Source organism: Schistocerca cancellata, chromosome 8 (genome assembly GCF_023864275.1).
Source record: "Schistocerca cancellata isolate TAMUIC-IGC-003103 chromosome 8, iqSchCanc2.1, whole genome shotgun sequence".
Taxonomy (NCBI): domain Eukaryota; kingdom Metazoa; phylum Arthropoda; class Insecta; order Orthoptera; family Acrididae; genus Schistocerca; species Schistocerca cancellata.
In genome coordinates, this window is record NC_064633.1 from 450,465,686 (window position 1) to 450,491,841 (window position 26,156).

A 26,156-nucleotide genomic window follows, 5' to 3' on the forward strand; every position below is an offset into this window, starting at 1 on the left:
TTAGCCATTGTTGTAAAATTATTAAGAAATCAAAAGTAATAATTTTGAATAATAAGTAAATGCTCATTACTGAAATGAATGACAAGCAACAACTTTCTGCGATAACGAGAATTACGTAACGTCACGCTAACGTTTACTTACATGCACAGGACTCATGGAATTTGCAAATGAGGCTCACTGAAATATCTTTAATACCTAAGAAATTACTCGCCTGAATGAGGAATAATTATCAAAAAAAGGTTCAAATGGTTCTGAGCACTATGGGACTTAACATCTGAGGTCATCAGTCCCCTAGAACTTTGAAATACTTACACCTAACTAACCTAAGGACATCACACACATCCTTGCCCGAGGCAGGATTCGAACCTGTGACCGTAGCAGTCGCGCGGTTCCGGACTGAAGCGCCTATAACCGCTCGATCACCGCGGCCGGCAATAATTAATCTTTAGCACAAATAAAATGCTGGAGCATGATCCAGTTAAGGCAGCACAAAGTAACACTCGGATAAGCAACAACAAATAAAACTGTAAAAATTTTCTGTATCTTGAATTTGAATCTTAATTTTCCAGTAATAATTAAATGAAATTTGCTTCAATGTAAGTTCTATTACATTTTAATAGCGTACGTCGTCTCTGGTTATTACGGAACAGAATATCCAACTCCCTGACGCATTATTAATGATCAGTCATATTTTCAACAAGAAATCAAACCTGACAGTATTACGCTTTTTAATGAGATCAGGGAGCTGAAGTTGTAATAAACAACGGTTATTATTTAGAAAAGTTCACTCAAAGTCATCGGACATGCCTCACATTATTTCTAGTTTGGACGAAAATAACAGTCTCACAGTTCTTCGGGGAAGTTACAACGATGTCTTAGGTGTCTGCAACAATGCTCCTTTTACTCCATACACGGAAAGAAAACGACGTACCACGAAGGAATTATTCGAATCAGGCGGAAATCGGCAGGTGTCACGTACATGTAGGAATATACAAAAGGTTACAATTTCAGAAAAAATTGATGATTTATTCAAGAGAAAAAGCTTCACGAATTGAGCAAGTCCGTAACGCGTTGATCCACCTCTGGCCCCTATGCAAGCAGTTATTAGTCTTGTCATTGATTGACAGAGTTGTTGGATGTGCTCCTGAGGGCTATTGTGCCAAATTCTGTCCAATTGGCACATTAGCTGGTCAAAATCCCGAGCTGATAAGAGGGCCTTGCCCATAATACTCCAGACATTCTTAATTGGGGAGAGATCCGGCGGCGTTGCTGGCCAAGATAGAGTTTGGTAAGCACGATGACAGGCAATGAGGGGTGCGGGTGGGCATTATCTTGCTGAAATGTGAGTCCAGGATATCTTGCCATGTAGAGCAACGGAACGGGGCGTAGAATACGGTCGACATACCGCTGTGCTATAAAATTGCCGGGGCTGACAACCAAAAGCTGTGAAATGAAATGGCACTCCAGAGCCATCAGTCCTGGTTATTGGGCCGTAGGGCGGGTGGCAGGTTGGTATCCCACCGCTCTCTGGAGCGTCTCCGGACACGTCTTTCCTGGTCATTGCAGTTCAGTTTGAAGCGGGGCTCATCACTGTGGAAAATCTACTCCAGTTAATGAGATTCCAGGCCCCGATGGCCAGTGAAGGAGGGACTGGAGACGCCCCAGAGAGCGGTGGAATACCAACCTTACTGTCACCTGCCATACAGCCTGACAACCAGGAGTGATGGTCTGAGATTGTGTTTCATTTCGTAGCAGGACCCCTTTGGTTGTCATCCGCGGCACCCTTTAGCACACCAGCACGTCGACGATATACGACGCCCCGTTTCGTTGCCTTTCGTGCCAACCTATTCTTAGATTACATTTGAGCAAGATAAATGGGCGGGCCCATACACGGCGAGAGTTTCTACTGCCTGTCTTCGAGCTCGCCACATCCTACCATGGCCAGCAAAATCGCCGTACCTCTCCCCAATTGAGAACGTTTAGAGCATTACGGGCAGATCCCTCCAACCAGCTAGGGATTTTGACGATGTAACTCGCTAATTGGACAGAATTTGGCACGATATTCCTCAGGACATCCAACAACTCCGTATCAACGCCAAGCCGAATAACTGCTTGCATAAGGGTCTGAGATGGGTCAATACATTATTGACTTTGCTTGATTTGTGGACCTCTGTCTCTTGAATAAATCATCCAGTTTTTCTGAAATTGTAATCATTTCTTCGTCTGTACATAGATGTCACGTCTATCGAATTACGTTCCATTAGTACAATTCCTTTCCGGTGCGCCTTTTCTTTTCTTTTTTTTCCTTAGAGTGTATTAAGGGCACACTGATTAGCAATGACCAGTTGTAGGGCATGATGATGTGTTCCTGGAGCCTTATACATCTACCCACACCTGTCACGTCCGTTATACTTCGTAATTAACAGTTTGGTCTCACATGGACCTAACTTTCCATTCAGTACGCAACTCATTCGTCCACACAATTATTGTTTAAAAAATAACACTGGAGTGCCGCACACTCTCTTTGGCACCACACAGCACCGTCCAGAGACGGCGATAGCATTTTTCTTTACCTTTTGACAAACAGTACAGAATTTCCCTTTTCCTATTAGTTTCCTGTCGGTACTGACCCAGTGTGATATTTGCATTAGCTACGAAACATTCCATTTTCAGCTCCAGATGACAGTTTAAAATTTACAAAAAAACCTAATTTACAGTATAAAAATGAAAAAAAAATTAGGTAGTACATCTGTATTAAAGTGTTATAGCTGCTGAGAATTCTTCCGGGTTGTATGGCCGTGGTCCATGGACCTCTTCAGTTCCAGACGTTTTCGTCCAATGCTACGTTGGACATCTTCGGAGGTGCTCCTGGTTGCCTAAATACCGTGGAAAAGAAGCCATGAAACTCATTGATATATGGACTGTGACGCTACAGAATCGATGAGAAGATTTTATCTTTGACGCACTATGATCGATAGTTAAAAAAAATTGTCTTTGACAAGGTTTATCTCTGCTACCACGTGAAATCCAGACCACGCCCATTTTCCATGGTATTTAGGCCGTTCTTCGACGTCCGACTCGTCAGTCGATAAGACTCAGCACAATCAGGAGCACCTCCAAAGATGTCCAACGTAGCCTTGGACGAAACGTCACGGATTGAAGAGTTCCTTGGACCACGGCCATACAACCCGGAAGAATTCTCAGCAGCCGAAACATCCTGTCGTGAAAGCCTTCATTGTCTGATAAAGTGCCGGCCGGAGTCGCCGAGCGGTTCTAGGCGCTACAGTCTGGAACCGCGCGACCGCTACGGTCGCAGGTTCGAATCCTGCCTCGGGCATGGATGTGTGTGATGTCCTTAGGTTAGTTAGGGGACTGATGACCTCAGAAGTTAAGTCCCATAGTGCTCAGAGCCATTTGAGCCATTTTATTTGCAGTGTTACATTTACACGATCATGATTTCGGCTTTAAAGTGCCATTATCAAGTGTCTTAATGTTATGCAGTGCCTAAGATGGCATACTGTCTTATTTAAAATCATGATCGTGTAAATGTAATACTGCAAATAAAAAACAGTCTAATGGCGATACTGACTTTAAAGAAATTTTTCTTCTTTTCTGGATTCTATGCTAAGTTGTCCGGTGTCGATGGAAGGTCTTACAACGTAAGGTTACAGTTCAAATTCGAAAACTAGATGCTTCACGCAATATCAGCAATCCTGTTTCTTTTATATTGAAGAGGTACTGAGTAACGTCTTACATTAAATTCCTGAAACGCTCCTGCTGTCAGGCTGAGTAAACCGACTGCAGACGTTACTCTGTGTTGCAGGCACTGTCGGCATCACGCTCAACACAGACTGGTACGAGCCCTTGAGTGACTCTGAGGAAGACCAGGCTGCCTCCGAGCGGATGCTACAGTTTCAGGTAACTGCTACGGGCCTCACCTCCACAGCACTTTCTCGCAATGAGATGGCTGGGACAAGCGTCTAAACTGCCAGCTCCAATTTTAAATGCTTCATCCTGATTCTGCTTTAACCATTCAGAGAGTGGTTTCTCAGGGTTTAGACTCCATAAGAGAAGTGACCCCCCCCCCACGAACCATGGACCTTGCCGTTGGTGGGGAGGCTTGCGTGCCTCAGCGATACAGATGGCCGTACCGTAGGTGCAACCACAACGGAGGGGTATCTGTTGAGAGGCCAGACAAACATGTGGTTCCTGAAGAGGGGCAGCAGCCTTTTCAGTAGTTGCAGGGGCAACAGTCTGGATGACTGACTGATCTGGCCTTGTAACATTAACCAAAACGGCCTTGCTGTGCTGGTACTGCGAACGGCTGAAAGCAAGGGGAAACTACAGCCGTAATTTTTCCCGAGGACATGCAGCTCTACTGTATGATTAAATGATGATGGCGTCCTCTTGGGTAAAATATTCCGGAGGTAAAATAGTCCCCCATTCGGATCTCCGGGCGGGGACTACTCAAGAGGACGTCGTTATCAGCAGAAAGAAAACTGGCGTTCTACGGATCGGAGCGTGGAATGTCAGATCACTTAATCGGGCAGGTAGGTTAGAAAATTTAAAAAGGGAGATGGATAGGTTAAAGATAGATATAGTGGGAATTAGTGAAGTTCGGTGGCAGGAGGAACAAGACTTTTGGTCAGGTGACTACAGGGTTATAAACACAAAATCAAATAGGGGTAATGCAGGAGTAGGTTTAATAATGAATAAAAAAAATAGGAGTGCGTGTTAGCTACCACAAACAGCATAGTGAACGCATTATTGTGGCCAAGATAGACACAAAGCCCATGCCTACTACAGTAGTACAAGTTTATATGCCAACTAGCTCTGCAGATGATGAAGAAATAGATGAAATGTATGACGAGATAAAAGAAATTATTCAGGTAGTGAAGGGAGACGAAAATTTAATAGTGATGGGTGACTGGAACTCGTCAGTAGGAAAAGGGAGAGAAGGAAACATAGTAGGTGAATATGGATTGGGGGGAAGGAATGAAAGAGGAAGCCGCCTTGTAGAATTTTGCACAGAGCATAACTTAATCATAGCTAACACTTGGTTCAAGAATCATGAAAGGAGGCTGTATACATGGAAGAAGCCTGGAGATACTGACAGGTTTCAGATAGATTATATAATGGTAAGACAGAGATTTAGGAACCAGGTTTTAAATTGTAAGACATTTCCTGGGGCAGATGTAGATTCTGACCACAATCTATTGGTTATGAACTGCAGATTGAAACTGAAGAAACTGCAAAAAGGTGGGAATTTAAGGAGATGGGACCTGGATAAACTGAAAGAACCAGAGGTTGTAGAGAGTTTCAGGGAGAGCATTAGGGAAAAATTGACAGGAATGGGGGGAAGAAATACAGTAGAAGAAGAATGGGTAGCTCTGAGGGATGAAGTGGTGAAGGCAGCAGACGATCAAGTAGGTAAAAAGATGCGGGCTAATAGAAATCCTTGGGTAACAGAAGAAATATTGAATTTAATTGATGAAAGGAGAAAATATAAAAATGCAGTAAATGAAGCAGGCAAAAAGGAATACAAACGTCTCAAAAATGAAATCGACAGGAAGTGCAAAATGGCTAAGCAGGGATGGCTAGAGGACAAATGTAAGGATGTGGAGGCTTGTCTCACTAGGGGTAAGATAGATACTGCCTACAGGAAAATTAAAGAGACCTTTGGAGAGAAGAGAACCACTTGTATGAATATCAAGAGCTCAGATGGCAACCCAGTTCTAAGCAAAGAAGGAAAAGCAGAAAGGTGGAAGGAGTATATAGAGGGTTCATACAAGGGCGATGTACTTGAGGACAATATTATGGAAATGGAAGAGGATGTAGATGAAGATGAAATGGGAGATAAGATACTGCGTGAAGAGTTTGACAGAGCAATGAAAGACCTGAGTCAAAACAAGGCCCCGGGAGTAGACAACATTCCATTAGAACTACTGATGGCCTCAGGAGAGCCAGTCATGACAAAACTCTACCATCTGGTGAGCACGATGTATGAGACAGGCGAAATACCCTCAGACTTTAAGAAGAATATAATAATTCCAATCCCAAAGAAAGCAGGTGTTGACAGATGTGAAAATTACCGAACTATCAGTTTAATAAGTCACAGCTGCAAAATACTAACGCGAATTCTTTACAGACAAATGGAAAAACTGGTAGAAGCCGACCTCGGGGAAGATCAGATTGGATTCCGTAGAAATGTTGGAACACGGGAGGCGATACTGACCTTACGACTTATCTTGGAAGAAAGATTAAGAAAAGGCAAACCTACGTTTCTAGCATTTGTAGACATAGAGAAAGCTTTTGACAGTGTTGACTGGAATACTCTCTTTCAAATTCTGAAGGTGGCAGGGGTAAAATACAGGGAGCGAAAGGCTATTTACAATTTGTACAGAAACCAGATGGCAGTTATAAGAGTCGAGGGGCATGAAAGGGAAGCAGTGGTTGGGAAAGGAGTGAGACAGGGTTGTAGCCTCTCCCCGATGTTATTCAATCTGTATATTGAGCAAGCAGTAAAGGAAACAAAAGAAAAATTCGGAGTAGGTATTAAAATTCATGGAGAAGAAGTAAAAACTTTGAGGTTCGCCGATGACATTGTAATTCTGTCAGAGGCAGCAAAGGACTTGGAAGAGCAGTTGAACGGAATGGATGGTGTCTTGAAAGGAGGATATAAGATGAACATCAACAAAAGCAAAACGAGGATAATGGAATGTAGTCAAATTAAGTCGGGTGATGCTGAGGGAATTAGATTAGGAAATGAGACACTTAAAGTAGTAAAGGAGTTTTGCTATTTAGGGAGTAAAATAACCGATGATGGTCGAAGTAGAGAGGATATAAAATGTAGACTGGCAATGGCAAGGAAAGCGTTTCTCAAGAAGAGAAATTTGTTAACATCGAATATAGATTTTGGTGTCAGGAAGTCGTTTCTGAAAGTACTTGTATGGAGTGTAGCCATGTATGGAAGTGAGACATGGACGATAACTAGTTTGGACAAGAAGAGAATAGAAGCTTTCGAAATGTGGTGCTACAGAAGAATGCTGAAGATAAGGTGGGTAGATCACGTAACTAATGAGGAAGTATTGAATAGGATTGGGGAGAAGAGAAGTTTGTGGCACAACTTGACTAGAAGAAGGGATCGGTTGGTAGGACATGTTCTGAGGCATCGAGGGATCACAAATTTAGCATTGGAGGGCAGCGTGGAGGGTAAAAATCGTAGAGGGAGACCAAGAGATCAATACACTAAGCAGAATCAGAAAGATGTAGGTTGCAGTAGGTACTGGGAGATGAAGAAGCTTGCACAGGATAGAGTAGCATGGAGAGCTGCATCAAACCAGTCTCAGGACTGAAGACCACAACAACAACAACAAGAGAAGTGAGTTCAGACACTATGAACTACCTGTGATAAAATAACCTTCTCCATGCAAATCAACGTAGTTTAAGCATCACTCACAGAAATTAAGTTCGTGCTGTTTCCACATGATGTCATACGTGGCACGGTAAGAGGAAATCACATCTATTCGGGGTTTCTACAATTTCAAAAAGCGTTTCATTCAGTACCACATGAACACCGTGTAAAGGAAGTACATTCTTATGGGATATCTGGACGAATTTACAACTAGGTCTAAAATTTCATCACAGGAAGAAAGCATCACTCTATCCCGGATAGAAAGTCATCTACTAAACGCCGAAGTAACGTCTGCTGTGTCTGAGGGGTGTGTGCGAAAGATGTAAGCCACCCCTTACTTTGCCCGGTCGGTTAGCCGCGGTCTAACGCACGGCTTTCCGGAGCGGGAAGAAGCGCCTGGTCCCCTGCACGAATCCGCCCGGCGGACTTGGGTCGAGGTCCGGTGAGCCAGCCAGTCTGTGGATCGTTTTTAGGCGGTTTTCCATCTGTCACGGCGAATGCGGGCTCGTTCCCCTTGTTCCGTCTCAGGTACACTATGTCGGCGTTTGCTGCGCAAACAAGTTCTCCAAGTACGCGTGCACCACCATTACACTACCACGCAAACATAGGGGTTACGCTCGTCTGGTGTGTGGGTTCGTTGTGGGGCGGCGGAGGGGTGAGGACTGCAGCAGTCGTCGTGGGGTTGTCGACCACTGCGGCTGAAGTGGGGACGGAGCCTCTCCGTCGTTTCTAGGTCCCCGGTTAACATACAACAACCCCTTATTTGCTGATAACAGCGCATTTTTTTATTTATTTATTTTTTTGTTGCTTTCACATACGTGAGGTGAATGTATCAGCGCTGCACTACGTACAGAGTAAGGAGCGGACGGCAGGCTGGCCATTAGGCGCTTTCAGAGTCTGTGGGAAATGCCGATACAGAAATCATTCGTGACGTCAGCAAAGAGTTACATAGGGAAAGAACGTTTATTTTGGCGCGAATGAAGTAATTGTAATTAATAAATATTTGCTAATAAAAGTTGCCTTTTGCCACTCAGACATTAGGAGGCGTCTACAGGTCATAAGTATTATATTTCAATAATTTCAGAGTGCCTGAAACGTTGATATAAATAAATAAATGAATAACTTTGGCATAACCGAAGATGTACGATCTTATACGAACTATACCGACTGTACGCTCAAGTTCCAGACTGTGCGCCATAGTCGGCAATCGTCGATAGCATGCCTTTCGACCTATTCATGTGATAGACCGTGCTCTTGTGCCGTTAATACTTAGCCTATAATCAGAGTGAACAAGTTCATTTTACGGTGTCTCTTAAATCAACGCCCAATAATGGCATCCCGTACATAAATTATTTGCACAAAATTTCTTACCGCTTCGTTACGTAAAACATACACTGTAGTATTGTACTTTCAGAATCCAACGCCGCTGCTATGGCTCTGCAAGGGGACAGAAAACTACGAGAGCATCTTCACGTAGCAGATAGGAAGAATTCCTAAGCGGCGTCTCACTAAGGCAGTTCAAGGACAGACTGACTTAATTATCGCAAAACTCGGATGGGAAAGCGTTGCCAGTTATACTGTACACACCTTACACCATCATCTTAGGATCCACGGCTAAACTGAGACATTTCTGGAGGTTTAGTACGAATGCGGGGGGTGGGAGGGGGGTGTTCTTACAAAGTAAGTTACTTTTCCTCCAAAAATTTTGGTGTATCCAGTCGAATGCTTCGCCTCGCCATTTGGCGCGAAGAAGCCGAACTATCGAGGAAATATTGCTCCACGCTAGTACCAATCTCGTGTTTGTTAATGTTCATTTTGTATGTCAAGAATGGGAAGTTTCTACTGCGTTCCCCTGTTCTTTCGTTAAATAAGCGGTATTTTCGTCCGTCAATCTGGCAACACCATTGAATTGTTCCCTGCATGTAGAGTATTTTGAACGTAGAAAGTTGAAGAGGGAGATGGTCACAGTCTGGTGCTGATGGGTGCAGCTTTGCTGATTTTGAGGAAGCGCGATCCATATTGTGAGCAGTTCGTTGCTTACTTGTTCTGGTACGCAACTTGAGCTGCCGATTTGACGTTCAGTTTATGATTTTGTCTCATTAACTTTGAAGTCGTGAGGTGAAACATGTAAGGATACCTTGTTGTGTTTTCTCCATTCAGTCTTCCAAATAAGTATGTACCCCCCCCCCCCCCCCAGTGTTAGCGTCACTTAGTGTAAATTCACTCGAGAAAAATAAATTTCTCTCTGTCAATGCCCATCAGAAAAACTGTATATAAAGCACGTGTAAAGCTCATGCTTGACTGGTAGTCTGACTAACGAGACTGACAAGGGAGATCGAGCGTATAAAAATAAAGGTAGTATGAATGGTCACAAGCTTGACCGATAAGTGAATCTAACAGAAATATTGTCAAGTCTCAGCTGGCAAGCACTCCAACGCTGTACATCTCGGAAAAGTGCACCTAACTATAGACTTCCGTCGCTGAAGTTGGCGTATATTATTATGGAGAACTTTTTATGCTCACGTATCATAATGTGTTCGGAATCTCCTCTGTAGGCTTTAACATAAATTCTGGAAATAGCGATCTTGTGCAACTCAGGTCACCCATTTAGCTCACGAGATACAGAACCCAGTGGATAGTGCCGCTCAAGTAGGTATCTTGTCCGAAAACGTTCGATACAGTTATTCACTGCCAACCAATGACCACATAGTGAAACGTCCTGGCAGATTAAAACTGTATGCCGGACCGAGACTCAAATCGGAATCTTTGCCTTTCACGGGGAAGTGTTTTACCGACTGACCTAGCCAAACACGACTCACGACCCGTCCTCACAGCTATACTTCAACCAGTACCTAGTTCCTACCTTCCAAACTTCACAGAAGCTCTCTTGAGAAACTTGCAAGACTAGCACTTCTGGAAGAAAGGACATTACGGACACATGACTTAGCCACAGCCTGGAGGATGTTTCCAGAATGAAATTTTCACTCTGCATCAGAGTATGCGCTGATATGAAAGTTCTTTGCAGCTGAAAACTGTGTGCCAGACCGAGACTCGAACTCCGGACCTTTGCCTTTTGCGGGCAAGTGTTCTATCGACTGAGCTACCCAAGCAAGACTTACGACTCTTTCTCATAGCTTTATTTCCGCCAGTGCCGTAGGAGAGCTTGAGTTTGGAAGGTACGAGGCGTGGTACTGGCGTAAGTAAAGTTGTGAGCACGGGTCCTGAGTCGTGCTTGGGTAGCTCAGTCGGTAGAGCACAAGTCAGCGAAAGGTCCCCAGTACGCATCTCGGTCTGGAATGGACAGATCGCGCCACCACTGTGCCACATTCGTAGCTATCTGGTCGGCATGAGTTACCTGTTGGATGTCCTACCGACCTCGCGGGCTGCTAGAACCGAGGACTTCTACCGCTACTTTCAACGGACACTGCCTGCTAATGTGATTCAACGCTGACATCCGGCGGTTGGCTGGAAGGGGGTATGGAGTAACATACACTCACCTTTACTTCCCACCGCGGTGAGCGCGCTATAGTATGTGACAACGACTGAAAAATTCTCCACCCGACAACGTTTATACACTTTGTGTCTGGCCGAGGACCCTCCCTGCCCCAGATGCGCTGCTGTCGACATGCACCGTTTCGTTTTTGATACGGCTGCCGACTGCTGGGTCCTCACACGTCGTATGTTGTCATTGTTGCTGCGACGGACGCCTCAGTCCGTAGAGACCACCAAGCTGATCCAACCCGACGTCACTTGCTACCCTGCTACTCGCCCTAACGGCACGGTATGGGTAAAAGGTATGCCGTTGTCATACTTTTTTAGTAAGAGCGTTACAGAGTTGTTAGAGTTTTGGCACTATTTAACGAGCAACTACACGCTTTTACGGCGCAAGGTGTCGTATGGTTCGCTCTTCGTGAATTACTTGGGGTCGTTGTTTACGCACCCTCCAGACCATTAGGATGTACCAGGTGTGAAAATAGATTGAAGATATGACACAGGATGGACTGATGAGGGATATCAAATGTAATTACAGGGTGTTTCACCCTTTCTGAAGGAGAAGACGACCTGGTCATCCCACCGTCTGCTTGCTGTGGAAAACCCCGGAAGAAGATTTAAAATAAATAAATAAATAAAAAATGAATAAAAATGGAACAAATAAAATAATAGAAATATTGTACCCTTTCTTTTATCCTTCTTTTTTTAACAAAACGATAAAGAGCGTATTTAGGTTCTGTTCGTGGGTGGAGCCTGAAGTGGTGGCAAACATCAGTCCTAGTTAGCTTTTAGGGTGAAAGTGGCGGTGGCACTAGCTGTTGTTTTGTTTGTAGGTTAGATAGGTTTTTGGGGATAGTAGGGGTGTTAGGGGCCAACGCGTGGCGTGGAAGACGTCTAGGGAAAAAAAGTTGGCGAGCAAAGGTCCCCAGTTCGAGCCTCGGTCTGGTTTTAATCTGCCAGGAAGTTTCATATTAGCGCACGCTCCGGTGCACAGTGAAAATTTCGTTTGGGATCACATAATGAGCTTACGGGATTCCTGAGCAGCTCTGTGAGTGCACTAAAGACTTACTAACTCCGTTTTTAATCGGGAGAAATCGTTAGACTGTTACTGTTTACGATATGCAGGGTGTAACAAAAGAATCATGGCAAGCACTGAAGAGTTGTGGGGGGTGTCATGAGGAATACATTGAAGATAAGGAACAGTATTTGGGAACCTCATTCAGCGACGCTATGGAAAGCCAGATTATAAAACATTATTCATATGTATCTCTATAGTTTCAGAAGATGACCGCGAAAAAGCCAGAAGACATTCAAAAGAATGACACTTAAGTGACTAGAGTATCTATAACTTTCTGCTCGTAACACGCGCCATGAACAGTTTCAGAGCGCACCACTAGGGGGCAGGCGTATCAGAACATGTAGAAGAAGCGTCTGCGTATTGTAGCGTCGAATTAGAACGTGAACATTCGAACGGGTTCAAAAACAGGCTTCCCTCGGTGTCCGTTGCTCTGCAGCAACAGTGATAATATTGAGCACCCGTAAACTGTGTTAAGGGGGGGGGGGGGGGGGGTAGGACGACAAACGGGCCGACTTGGAGCAGGAGAGGCACCACAGCACATTTCAATTTCCACTGTCTATACTTTTACAAATAAATTTATAAAACTTAGTCAGCATGACCAGGAAGGATTCAGAATTCACACTCTTAGCAGTGGAAGTTGTAAAACATAACGAAATAATTTTTTTTAAATATGAAATTTCATAATTTTTTCACTTACTAATGGCAGCATTTGTTGCTATAGGTACACTTTTCTTCATAAATAATACTTAAAGGTGTATGAAACTCTAGAATTTTCCAAATCTATTAAAAACTGTGGTAAAAATGAGGTAATTAACTACAAAATTTGTGTTTTTTCTAAGCATGAAGTTTAAAATACAACAGCTCATTCGTTTTTTCATAAATTAAATAAATTCTAGAGTTTCATGCACCTGTAAGTATGGTATGATTGATGTCCAAAATTCATCGAAGAATCTCTCTAACTTATGAAGAAAAGTGTACCTATAGCAACAAATGCAGCCATTATTAAGTGAAAAAATGATGAATTTTCACACGCAAAAAAAATTTTATTTTGTTATGTTTTCGAACTTCCACTGCAATGAGTGTGAATCCTGAATCCTTCCTGGTGATGCTGACAAAGTTTTATGAATTTATTTGTAAAAGTATAGACAATGGAAATTAAAATGTCCTGTGATGCCTCTCCTGCTCCAAGTCGGCCCGTTTGACGTCCTACCCCCTTAAAAACTTGTACAGATGCTCTATTCACGGTTGTGTGTCTGTTTTCTGTTTGTCTTTAAGTTTTCGGACAGTCGTCTTCTGAAACCCTGTAGGTACTTCTGAATAAACACGTAGAGACCGTGCTGCTACGCATCCCTTTCAATAGCAATGATGAATAGCAGAAGGACCAAAGGCTAAAGACTGTAAGCGGAGCACATGGTCCTGACAGCATTCAGGACGTTAGCATTTCCCGTGTAAATGCTCTATTGACTGAGCTATCTAGGCACGACTGTCGACTCTCCCCGCACTGGTTTATTTCTGACAGTACCTCATCTCCTTTTTTCCAAACTTCACAGTTCTGCTGCATACCATCTCCTTCTTTCCAAACTTCACAGTTCTGCTGCATACTTGGTGGGACTAGCACTCTTGGGTAAACAGGTCATCTCAGAGAAACGGCTTGGTCATAGTCTGGGGGCTGTTTCCAGTATGAATGTTCGCTCTGCACGGAGTGCAGGCTTATTTGATACCTGCACAGGTTAAAACTGTGTACTGGACTGGATTAACTCAGCTGGAAGACCATTTATCATTTTGAAGAGAATGTCACACTGAAGCGTTTGAGGATGGTAACTAATTTCCTTCACATTTATTAATTGCTTACAGGAACTCCCCTACTCTCCCTTCTCCCCTCTGGTGATGTCCTTTGTTGATGGGGAGGAAACACTGAATTTCTCCAAGAAATTTATTCGAGCGGGGCGCAATAATTCGGCACGTTTTAATAAAACGTGACATTTCTGTCAGTGAAAATTTAGGTTTTACCACCAGAGGAGAGCTGGGAAAGTGGCAATATAATTTTGTCTTCTTTAAGATTCCACTGTTTCTCTTGCTGTACGAGTGTTGCTTCCAAGTTGCGCTTATCGCTGAGCAGGATTCCTGGTTTTCAGCTGGGACTGTTCGCGCACCCAATCTTCAGCTCCTCTGGTGACTACCCTGCCGTGGTGCGCGAGAGGGTGGACGCAAACAGCATAGCAGAGGGTAGACCGCGCTCCAGGCTGCCCAGCTTCACGCCGGAGGAGGTTGAAAGCATAAGGGGTAAGTGAGGCTTACATCGCTTTAAGTGTGCCAGACCGCTGAACGGAGCAAAGGCGACTGGACCTCATGGCACATCTACGCTATCTAATCACAAGTAGCCAGTCACTTATTAGTGGATACTAACACGGGTGTAGCCAACCTTCGCCATTAAGACAGCTTGAATTCTGCTGGGTTACTTTCCTTGGTGTGTCTGAGTGACTGTGGAGGAATGGAACCCCATTCTTTCTCAACAAACGGAACCAGAGGAGGTTGTGATGCACAACGCCGGAATCTGGAGCAAAGTCGACTTTCCGACTCGTTGGGTTCAGATGGAGACTCTGGACAGGCCAGTCCATTTCGGCAATGTTATTGTCCGCAAACTAATGCTTCACAGAAGCTCTTTAGAACAATGCCCATGGTCATGTTGCTACAAGCAGTCGTATTCATCGAACTGTTCTTCTACTGTATTTAGTGCACAATGCTGTAAAATGTGTCAAAATCCTCCTCATTTAGTGTTTTCTTAACACCACCTCCTCCGTACTTCTCTGGTGGCACTACACATGCTGGCAGGTAAAGTTCTCCAGGCATTCGCCAAACCTACAACCTCCCATTGGATTAACACAGGTTATAGCGGGACACCTCACTCCAGAATCACACGTTCACTCGTTTCCAGACATCTACCGTTCAGCGGCTTCGCTGTTTACACCATCTCAAGCGTCGCTCAGCACTGGCTACAGAAATGTGTAGGTTACGAGGAGCTTCTCGAGCATCGTACTCCATTCTTTTTAATTCCGTCCGCACAGTCATTGTGCTGTCTGGACTGCTGGTAGCACTTTGGAACCCCTAGTGACTCCTTCCGCTTTATAACCAACCTTCAGAATGTGTGATCTTAGGCTTTCCCGGCGAATTAACTGTTTGTACTGTTCTCGGGTCTCCAGCCGGGTGCAGTCGTTTTCAAACCACGATACTTCGACAGCGTTTCTTGCCGTCATCTTCAGGTGATCCCTGCTGTCTGCAGGTGCAGGCGATACCTGCAGTCTGCAGGTATCACCTGAAGATGACGGCAAGGAACGCTGTCGAAATATCGTGGTTTGAAAACGACTGCACCCGGCTGGAGACCCGAGAACAGTACAAACAACCTTCAGAATGCTCGACACTCACTGTTCGGCAGTACATGAGGTCAGCCTGGTCTTGGTTTTGCTGTAGCTGTTTCTTTGTGTTTCCACTGCACAGTCACATCACCAACTTCAGAATGACTGAAATGTCCCAGATGGATTTGTTATTCAAGTGATGAAGATGAAATGGCGTGTACCGAAGGCCTCCCGACGAGTAGACCCGATCGCCTGGTGCAAGTCTTTTGAGGTGACGCCACTTCGGCGACTTGCACGTCGATGATGATGAAATGATGATGATGAAGACGATACAAAAACCCAGAAAATCTCCAACCCAGCCCGGAATCGAACATGGGCCCCCTGGCATGACAAGCCGGTGGGCCATCCACTCAGATACGGTGACGGACATTCAAGTGATATATAATGATTAGTCCAGATTCGAAGTCGCTGAGCTCTCCTACAGACCCATTCTGCTATTACTGCATCTTAAGCGACAACATAACTCCCCTACTCCATTTATTCTGCTGCGTCCGCCTTTCGTGACATCTAGTGGTCAATTCCGCATTACAAAGGGGTATCCGCATACTTTTGGTCAAGTAGTGTATGCAATTCTACACAGAGTATGCGAAAGAAATTGGTCGACTTAGAAGCTGTCTACCACAGGTCGTTCAAGGAACGAAGGGTTTCAGCAGACTGAAAATAATACACGTCATTCCCGTTTTAAAGAAGATCCGTCAAACAGACGTGCACAACTACAGGCATATACCACCGACACCATCATGTTGTAAAACATTGGATAACGCTTTATGCTTGCGTCTTATGGCCTTTCTGGAGACCGAAAATCTCTTCTCTAGGAATCCAAATGGGTTCCGAAAACAACGATAGTGTGAAACCCAGCTCGCTCTATGCACCCACGAGACTCAAAAGGCAGTAGTTACTAAAGCGCAAGTTGAGGCGGTGTTCCTTAATTTCTGGAAGGCGTTTGACGCAGTTCTGTAGTGTTGCATAATGAACAAAATTTTGAGTTTGGATTAAGATTTCCTAGCAAATAGAACCAGAAAGTCATTCTTAAAGGAGAGACATTTTAAGACGTAAAATTAATTTAGGGTGAGTCCCTAGGACGTCTTATAGTACCTTTGCTGTCCACAGTATATGTATATAACCTAGTGGCTAACGGCAAAGGCCCTTGAAGCTTTTCACGGTCGATGCTAGACAAGTCTTAGAGTCAGTAAATTGTAGCGAAATGCAGAAAGATATGCAGAGGATTTACCCTTGGGGCGGAGACGGGCAGTTGACCCAGATCGTACCAAACGTGGCGTTTTGCTCATTAAGAGGCAACAAGCACTGTTAATACATGATTGCACGCTTGTCGAGCAGTTTCTAGAAGCAGTCAAATCCATTAAATATCTAGGAGTGTGCGAACGGAACGATTTAAAATGTAACTGCCAATCAAACTAATCGTGGGAACGGCACATCACAGACTGAGATTCATTGGGAGGAATTTTCAAGCAGTCCACACACGAAGGAAGTAGTTTGCAAAACCCTCGTTCGACTGATACTTGAGTATTGCTGCTAGTCTGTGACCGCTGCTAGATACGATTGATAGAGGCACCGGAGAAGATCCAAAGACGAGCAGCGTGGTAAGTCAAAGTTTCGTAATAGCGAAAAGATCAGTCAGATGCCATCCAGTGGTACACCCAAGTAGCTTCTATCACAAAGAATGAGGTGGCCTGCGGAGTGCGAATGTTGTTGTAGATATGAAAGGTTCGTACCAGAAGTTTGTGACTAATTTTCATGGTCGTACGCAGTACATAGAGAGATTGAAGTTGGAAGTAAGGAAAGGAGATTAGTGTTTAATGCTCCGTAGAAGAAGACGTCATTAGGATGATGACATTGATTTAGAGAATTGATGGTTCCCATAAAATCCTATGCTTCTGAAATTATTGTACTCACAGTCTGCAGCAGAAACTGACGATTTCAAGGCAAACTCGTAACTTCGTAATTCTTGAAACAGTGAGATACCGAGAAATACCCCAGATGAGAACACATTACAGTTATGATATTAGTAATATCATTTTAAAAAAGTATGCATCCTGAGTACCACATCGGCTCAGCGATATACCATAAGCTTCGGGCTGTGGACTCATTACATAAATTAATGAGTTATTAAATTAGACGTAGCTGACGTATTAGAACGAAGAGACTGCTCTATCTCAACCCCGAGTTGTTCATATTTTCACGAGACTGTGATGTCGTCAGACCTCGTACAGCCTGTCAGCGTGATTGTTGACTGTAGGCGCTTTAACTCCGAGATTGTGTGGGCACTGAGACTTATAAAACACCACTATGTCTAGTAGCAGCGGCATCAGTCTGCTAAGCCGACAACGGTCGGGAGAGCGTTGCGCTACGCCCCTACATATCGCATCTCGATTAACCCACTGGCTGAGGAAGACTCGGCAGTCTGTCGGGGCCAAATGACCCGTCTATGGCCAGGACGTCGGTGTTGTCCTTCCCCTTCCTTTCACTTTGCATGGCATAAAACGTACCTTCAGTATCGACACTGGGGAAAATCGACGTTACCAGAGTCAGTTGCCATGTGTCACAACTACTCGTAGATTAGAGCTGTCGCCGTGGACTATGGAGCTTTGTAAAAATGGAATAACAGGCCACAGAGCAGCAAGTTACTCTCCAGTTCAGCGCTGGTCAACCCAAACCAGCCTACTCCAGATTCTTTCTGTTATGTGCAGGACTGGGGCCTGCAGGCGCTTGGACAGTCTGAGTGGTCCACAAGTGGCTGCAGTATACGAGAGAGAGACAGACAGAGAGAGAGAGAGAGAGAGGGGGGGGGGGGGGGAGTATTAGCTGCCTGTGTCGACTGAAAACTTACTTGCGCTCGATACTGGAAGAATAGAGGCCGAATAGATTGGCACACCTGTCCATTAACCGCCATATTAAAATGAACCCCTATAACGTGACTGAGGGTGCCGTCCCCTAATCAATAAAAGTTTCAGTTTCTCCATTTAACATGAATTTCGAGAAAGAGTTTAATTGCACTCGAGATAAGTACCAAAACACCAAATTGGCTCTTGATCGCAAAGTGGACGATCCCGTAATTAAATTTTTGCAACGTGGTGATTTAATTTACAGTAGAATATTTGTTTTGACATTTGTCTGGCTTTGAATTGCGTAGATACCTTTATTGAAGTGTTTTGGATTTTCACGTCAGAGGAAGGTGAGATGTAAGTGCCGCGTTAATTCCGTGGAGTGAGGAGAGAGCGCTTTTGCTTTATTCTGTTTTGTTGGACGAAGACGTGTGCGTGAATCAATAATTCATGTCGGTGATTTGTCCGTATTATTTCTAGGGAAAACTGCTACATTGTGTAACTGGTACATTAATCCAGTTCTGTCGCGTGATAACGTCGACGAAATTAGTTTAAAGTCACAGAGAGAACACAAATAACACTTTGGTACAGGGCGTGCTCAGACGCATTGTGTGCGATTGATTTTGCCGAATTAATTGAAAACACGCAGATTTGAATAGCCGCGCTATAGACAACAGTGTGGTGCGTAAATAATTAGCGGAGATTTAAAGACTCACCCGCGCTAAGTATTAAAATATTGAATTTTGAAATAATCGGCAATACGAAGTAGCTTATTGACTCCGTTGCTAGGTTGCATAATTATTCAGCACAATTACAGTTGTATACGAAATCACGCTATTGAAGATGAATGGATGCAGAGTGACTGCAGTTTTATTTCAGAAGGATCAATAAACCGCAGTTCGTCATATTCAGTGCTGTTCGATTTTCTTAACGTAAAACCAGTCTTTTGAACTTTGATTGCCAGTACACTACATACCTGTCGGAATTTTGGTGAGGGTGACCAGACATTCATTTGTTTTAAAAAAAAGAAAATTGAATTAAAAATACAAATCCACACCTGAACACTAACTGAATAGTCACGCTTACCGAAATTCTACGTGCCGATCTCCCTCGCTCCTTCCCTGAGACGGGCAAGCCGGAAGACAAAAAGACACGACGCCAAGCGGTTCACGTGGCGATGAGAGAGAAGGAGGGGATAAGGCGGTTCACCCCGTCGCTATAACTGACAGTTTCACTCGATCCCCACGATGACCTGATTCTACTTTGTAAACTTCTAGTATTTTCTTAGAATTTTTCGAAGTATTTGCTTTTCTACTGCGTATTGCACTGAATCGCCGAAGAAATAACGGGGGGAGGGGGGGGGTGTGCCCCAGGGATCAGCGTTGGGGCCATTCATGTTCCTTATTTATAGAAACTTATATAAACGATATGCCCTCTAGTATTACGGGTAACTCTAAAATATTTCCGTTTGCTGATGACACTAGCTTGTTAGTAAAGGATGTTGTGTGCAACATTGGCTCGGTTTCAAACAGTGTGAGCCGTGGTAAAAAATTTGCTGTTTTGAAGAGCGCGCCGCAGCGCGTTATGTGAAGCAGTCGCCCTCCGTTTCTGGCGGTGGCGCCGCTGTGGTAATCGCAGCTTTGGTGTCTCCCTCTGGTGGGAAAGCGGAAAGGTTGCCTGTTCACGTGCATTTAAGGGGTGCTATGGGCTCTGTAAAAGAGGAGTCGGTCAGTCGAGGCGAGTCTAGTCAGTTGGTCAGCCAGCTCAGTGTGGGGCAGTCAGTGTCTGTCTGTCGTCGGAGTGCGAGTATGGCTGTCGTTTGGATCAAACTTTAAGCCAGAAAATGAGAGTCTTGCCACTCCGCCAGTAACAGAAGGCAGCTAGTGGTCGCCCGGTCGGGGCTGAGCTCCTGCATCTGCTCGAGTGGCTCGGGCAACGGTCATTGGCGGATGGATTGGTCGGTTGGTTGGTCGCGCACTGAGACACGAGATGACTTGTCCGCCTTGAGCGTCGGCGCATGTGAGGTCCCCACGTGAGTCCAGTGGGCAGCGCCGTATAGAAAGGGGTAGTGGCTTCGCGGTTCACAAGAGAGCAACAGGAGGAACCATGACATCGGTCTGGCCGGCGCGAGCTGCGACGCCGTCCGACGGGAGATCGGCGCGCCTTCCTGCGTCCGTTGAGGCGGCTGGCAGCGGACGGTTCGGGAGAGCGTTGGGGGTGCTGCGCCAGTTCTTCGCCAGCAATCGCAGTTTATTAGAAGTTAAGTGATTCGTAATATGTTGTTTCATTTACTTGTTAAATTCTACTTGTTTTCTTGGTCAGGTCACCAGTACTTCCTTTCCCACATGTCGGTGCTTATACAGGGTGGTTCATTGATCGTGACCGGGCCAAATATCTCACGAAATAAGAGTCAAACGAAAAAACTACAAAGAACGAAACTTATCTTGCTTGAAGGGGGAAACCAGATGGAGCTGTGGTTGGCCCGCTAGATGGCGCTGCCATCGGTCAAACGGATATCAACTGCGTTTTTTAAAATAGGAACCCCTATTTTTAATTACATATTCATGTAGTACGTAAAGAAATATGAATGTTTTAATTGGACCACTTTTTTCGCTTTGTGATAGATGGCGCTGTAATAGTCACAAACATATGGCTCACAATTTTAGACAAACAGTTGGTAACAGGTAGGTTTTTTAAATTAAAATGCAGAACGTAGGTACGTTTGAACATTTTATTTCGGTTGTTCCAATGTGATTTATGTACCTTTGTGAACTTATCATTTCTGAGAACGCATGCTGTTACAGCGTGATTACCTGTAAATACCACATTAATGAAATAAATGCTCAAAATGATGTCCATCAACCTCAATGCATTTGGCAATACGTATAACGACATTCCTCTCAACAGCGAGTAGTTCGCCTTCCGTAATGTTCGCACATGCATTGACAATGCGCTGACGCATGTTGTCAGGCGTTGTCGGTGGACCACGACAGCAAATATCCTACAACTTTCCCCACAGAAAGAAATCCTGGGACGTCAGATCCGGTGAACGTGCGGGCCATGGTATGGTGCTTCAACGACCAATCCACCTGTCTTGAAATGTGCTATTCAATACCGCTTCAACCGCACGCGAGCTATGTGCTGGACATCCATCATGTTGGAAGTACATCGCCATTCTGTCATGCAATGAAAGATCTTGTAGTAACATCGGTAGAACATTACGTACGAAATCAGCAAACATTACACCATTTAGATTGCCATCGATAAAATGGGGGCCAATTATCCTTCCTCCCATAATGCCGCACCGTACATTAACCCGCCAAGGTCGCTGATGTTCCACTTGTCGCAGCCATCGTGCATTTTCCGTTGCCCAATAGTGCATATTATGCCGGTTTACGTTACCGCCGTTGGTCAACGACGCTTCGTCGCTAAATAGAACGCGTGCAAAAAATCTGTCACTGTCCCGTAATTTCCCTTGTGCCCAGAGACAGAACTGTACACGACGTTCAAAGTCGTCGCCATGCAATTCCTGGTGCATAGAAATATGGGACGGGTGCAATCTTGATGTAGCATTCTCAACACCGACGTTTTTGAGATTCCCGATTCTCGCGCAATTTGTCTGCTACTTATGTTTTGAAACTTTTGGTAAGTAATAGGGGACCAAACTGCTGAGGTCATCGGTCCCTAGGCTTACACACTACTTAAACTAACTTAAATTAACGTACGCTAAGGACAACACACACACACACACACACACACACACACACACACACACACACACACACACACACACATGCCCAAGGGAGGACACGAACTTCCGACTGAGGGAGCCACGCGAACTGTGGCAAGGCGCCCTAGACCACACGGCTACTCAACATGGTGTTTTAGTCGGCGCACGAGCGATGGGACACAGCATCTCCGAGGTAGCGATGGCATGGGGATTTTCCCGTTCGACCATTTCACGAGTGTACCGTGAATATCAGGAATCCGGTAAAACATCAGATCTCCGACATCCCTGCGGCCAGAAAAAGATCCTACAAGAACGGGACCTACGGCAACTGAAGAGAAACGTTTAACATGTGTGAAGGCATTTCTATTCTGTTTCTTTTGTTCATATGGGCATTTCTAATTGTGATTATGTAACATTCTACTGTGGTTTTTAAATGTAAAGATGTAATTGTGATTATTTCGTTTGCCAATGGATAAATATGTTTCTTGCTTTGTACCTGTGGTATAGTTTGTAAAGTTCTCTTTTGGAATATTATTAATTGTGAAAAATGCAGTCAATAACATTTATAAATGTTTATGTAATTTACAATAACGAGATAACATCTATAGACAGGGGACAGTGATAGTGATATCGAGAGTTGAAAGGTTGTTGCGTAGTAGAGGGGATGGTGGATTGCGTGTCTGTGAAGCGTGCGGGGGAAAAATAGTACTGTGTTTCACGAAAAGCATACGTAATTGTATGGATACCGAACTATCAGATTGTTAATTCTCTTTACCACTGCGGTATGTAATGCCATTGCCAGCGAAATTTAAGAACAAATATACCGGACTGTGAAAGTGCCGCTAACATTACTTTGTTGTGGCCGACACGAACTGTGCTTTTATGCGAATGAACTTTGCTGGTATTGGTTTTGGGTGGTGGAACTGTTGTATATCACATTCTGTCAAGCCGTGAAAGTGAAGACCAATTAACTGTGCGATATAAATGGCTTTCAGTGACGTTGTCGAAGTTTGAAATGCGAGAACAGAGTGGACATTATTTACGGTGTGCTTCACACACAAAAACAGTTCTATGAACTGTGTATTTGTGGCTAAGACTATATGAATGTGACGAACCGTGTAATTATGGACGATAGCGTCACGGACAGTGCATAAAGTGTAAAAAACGAGCGATGTCCACGTCATGTACTTTGAAAGAGAGGACATGTCAACAACGTTCGTATACTGGCGTCTTGTGGTTTGTTAATCACCACGGGGTTAATGATACAGCTGTGCCGGAATTTTATTTGCGTTTCGCCGGAGAAGATTAACCAGTGGAACTGTCTGTATCCTGCTCTCATCATGGTAACCCGCCGACATCGTGCTACCAAACGCAACACTTCGTATGCAACAAAAAGTTAAGGGATTTCGCCGAACGCTATCCCCTGACCTAGAAACTTTCTTTCTCTATTAAAAGTATAAGAATTACAGACTCTATTTAATTGAATTCTTTGTTTAGTTTGTTTGCTTTCTGCTAACGAAAGTAAAATTACAATCAGTGAATTAAAAGTTGCCTGGTAGACATTGTTGAAACACCAGTAAATATAAACTTCTTCCTCTCATTAGGACTAATTCTCTTTGCATGTCAAAATTAATGTAGTTATTTTATGTAGTTTTATGTATTGTTATGAGACTAGACATATGACAGTGACTAATAAGAGTATTTTGTCGCGAAATATGTCTTCGCGCGAAAATTACGGCGACCGCCATAATTGCTTGTGTTCTGACCAATAACGTAAAAGCTGCTATTCCCGTATTGGTGCTTCTCCTGACGTGAGCGGGAATTATAAATGTCAGCTGTCAAATCACGTAGTGACTGTTTACCCAGTAATAAAAGTTTTTGATATTGTATTGCTACGAGTCGTAGTATTAAGAGACACTGGTTATACTCAAAAGTGGGTAGAAACCACCCAGTGTTCATGCGATTGTTAACAGTATTGTGTGTGATTCGCGAAATTTTGTCACTTTTTCTAATTCCTGTCAGATATTGTCTTAGATGTCTTTGAAGTTTCAGAGAATATATACACAATTTTGTCGGTTCAGGTTAATTTCAGAGCAGTTTCTCGTGAATATTACAGGTTAATTTCAGAGCAGTTTCTCGTGAATATTATAGTTTTCAGTTCATAAACAAAGTGGGATCATGATCAAATGAGAAGTATAACAAAAAGTGTGGTTTTCCAACTAGAATTCTGTATGACTTCACAGTTCAGATTTTGATAATTATTTTTCCTGTGGGTTGAGGTCATCACACATGACAGAAGTGCAACTATTCCGCAAATTTCTGTAGATTTCAGTGCTGGGCCATCAGCAAGTGTCAGCATGCGAATCATTCAACGAAACATCATCGATATGGGCTTTCGGAGCCGAAGGCCCGCTCGTGTGCCCTTGATGGCTGCACAACACAAAGCTTTACACCTCGCCTGGGCCCGTCAACACCGACACTGGACTGGTGATGACTGGAAACATCTACATCTGCAGACATCTACATCTACATACATACTCCGCAATCCACCATACTGTGCGTGGCGGAGGGTACCTCTTACCACAACTAGCATCTTCTCTCCCTGTTCCCTTCCCAAACAGAACGAGGGAAAAAAGACTGCCTCATGGTGTCTATTTCCTCCAGCACTACTTCAGACATTAGTTGAGTCCGTGCGACGTCGTGTTGCGACGCTTCTGCCTGCTCGCAGAGGCCCTACACGATATTAGGCTGGTGTACCAGTTTCTTTGGCTCTCCAGTGTACTACTAAAAGATAACATCGCTGTCACGGGTGACATCTAGCATGAGGGGATGCATGTGATTCGCAACTGTCAACGTCTCTTCGATTAGTACCACAGGTCGTATGCAAGCACAGGAGAATGTCTCAAACAGCATAATACTGCTCCCACCAGCTTCCGTCCGTGGCGGGCTACTCGTTTCCAACCGCCGTTCACCTTGTACAATGAACATTGTTCCTCGAAACACATGTGCATTCACCAGTATTGTGCTCTGTCGGCAGAGATGCCACAGATTACCATCTATCCTACTTTACAGAGCAGACAAGCCTCCAAACACCACGTTCTGCGAAGAGTCATGGACATCCAACAATTTAGCGCCTAATTGTATTTCACCGTTGTTGTGTACATAGTTCTGCATAGTCAGCGCGTACACAACTTTCCCACTAGAGCGTGCCCTGCTAAGCACAGGCGCAGCGCTCGTCCGTCTCCTCACTATGAGATGGTGCTGCCATAGAGACGGACCAAATTCTGCTTCCGCCGATCCTCGTATTAATGTGTAACGCAGCCAATGAGATTGCTGCTAACGTAGAACCTTTTCTCCTCGCGGATCACACTTGTGCAGTGATACCTGAACGTGCGAGGTATTATAACGAGTGCACAGACCTCCGATTAGTCAGTCTGCATTTGTCTGCACCAGTCTGTACCAGTCTGCATTTCTCTGCACCAGTCTGTACCAGTCTGCATTAGTCTGTACCAGTCTGTACGAGTTCTACATTTGTCTGTACCAGTCTTCAGTCAAGTTTCAGTATGTGCCTACTAAGATTACCATATTCCTGTACATAGCCATGAAGATAAATGTATAGACACTTTTGTCAAGTATCAGAGATATATATGAGAATAAGATTAACGTACCAATACCAAAGGAACTTCAGATTGTAAATTGTAAATAGCATCCAGAACCAAGTTAAGTAATTTTATGCTTGTTATTATTTTAATAAATGTGTGTGAAAATTAATCAAGTTCTGTTTAAAGTTGGTCACCGTCAATCTGCTACTCTAGGCGTGCAAGTGGCATTTCTATCATCTGACCTAACGGCAAAAGATAAACATGCCACGATAAGACCATGAGACATATTGCTGACACTCGCCTACCTCGTTAGAGTGACAAGTCAAATAATCGGATGGTGTGTGTACCGGAGGTCTTACAGTACGCACACCACAACCGTCCTTCTACCTCTTTCCGTAGATGCTCAGGACTATAGCACGTGAACATTCGACCAGTTTCGCCGTTTCCGAGATAGGTGTTCACAGGATCTGCATAATAATAATCTGCTCTTTGTCAAAATCGCTTACCTCAGTGGATTTCTCCATTTGGAGGCCATATCTTCGCAAGGGTGGCCCCCATGCGTGTATGCTCCGCTTTCATACTTT

At 44.2% G+C, this 26,156-nt stretch overlaps 1 protein-coding gene across 1 annotated transcript in view; it reads left to right on the forward strand.

The window, feature by feature from the left end:
- The window catches only part of LOC126094834 (myrosinase 1-like), a 120,218-nt gene that overhangs the window by 62,986 nt on the left and 31,076 nt on the right, over positions 1–26,156 (forward strand). Inside the window, exons 6-7 of the mRNA XM_049909431.1 lie at positions 3,824–3,918; positions 14,120–14,267. Coding sequence (XP_049765388.1) covers positions 3,824–3,918; positions 14,120–14,267 — 243 coding nt within the window. The remainder of the gene's footprint in view (positions 1–3,823; positions 3,919–14,119; positions 14,268–26,156) is intronic.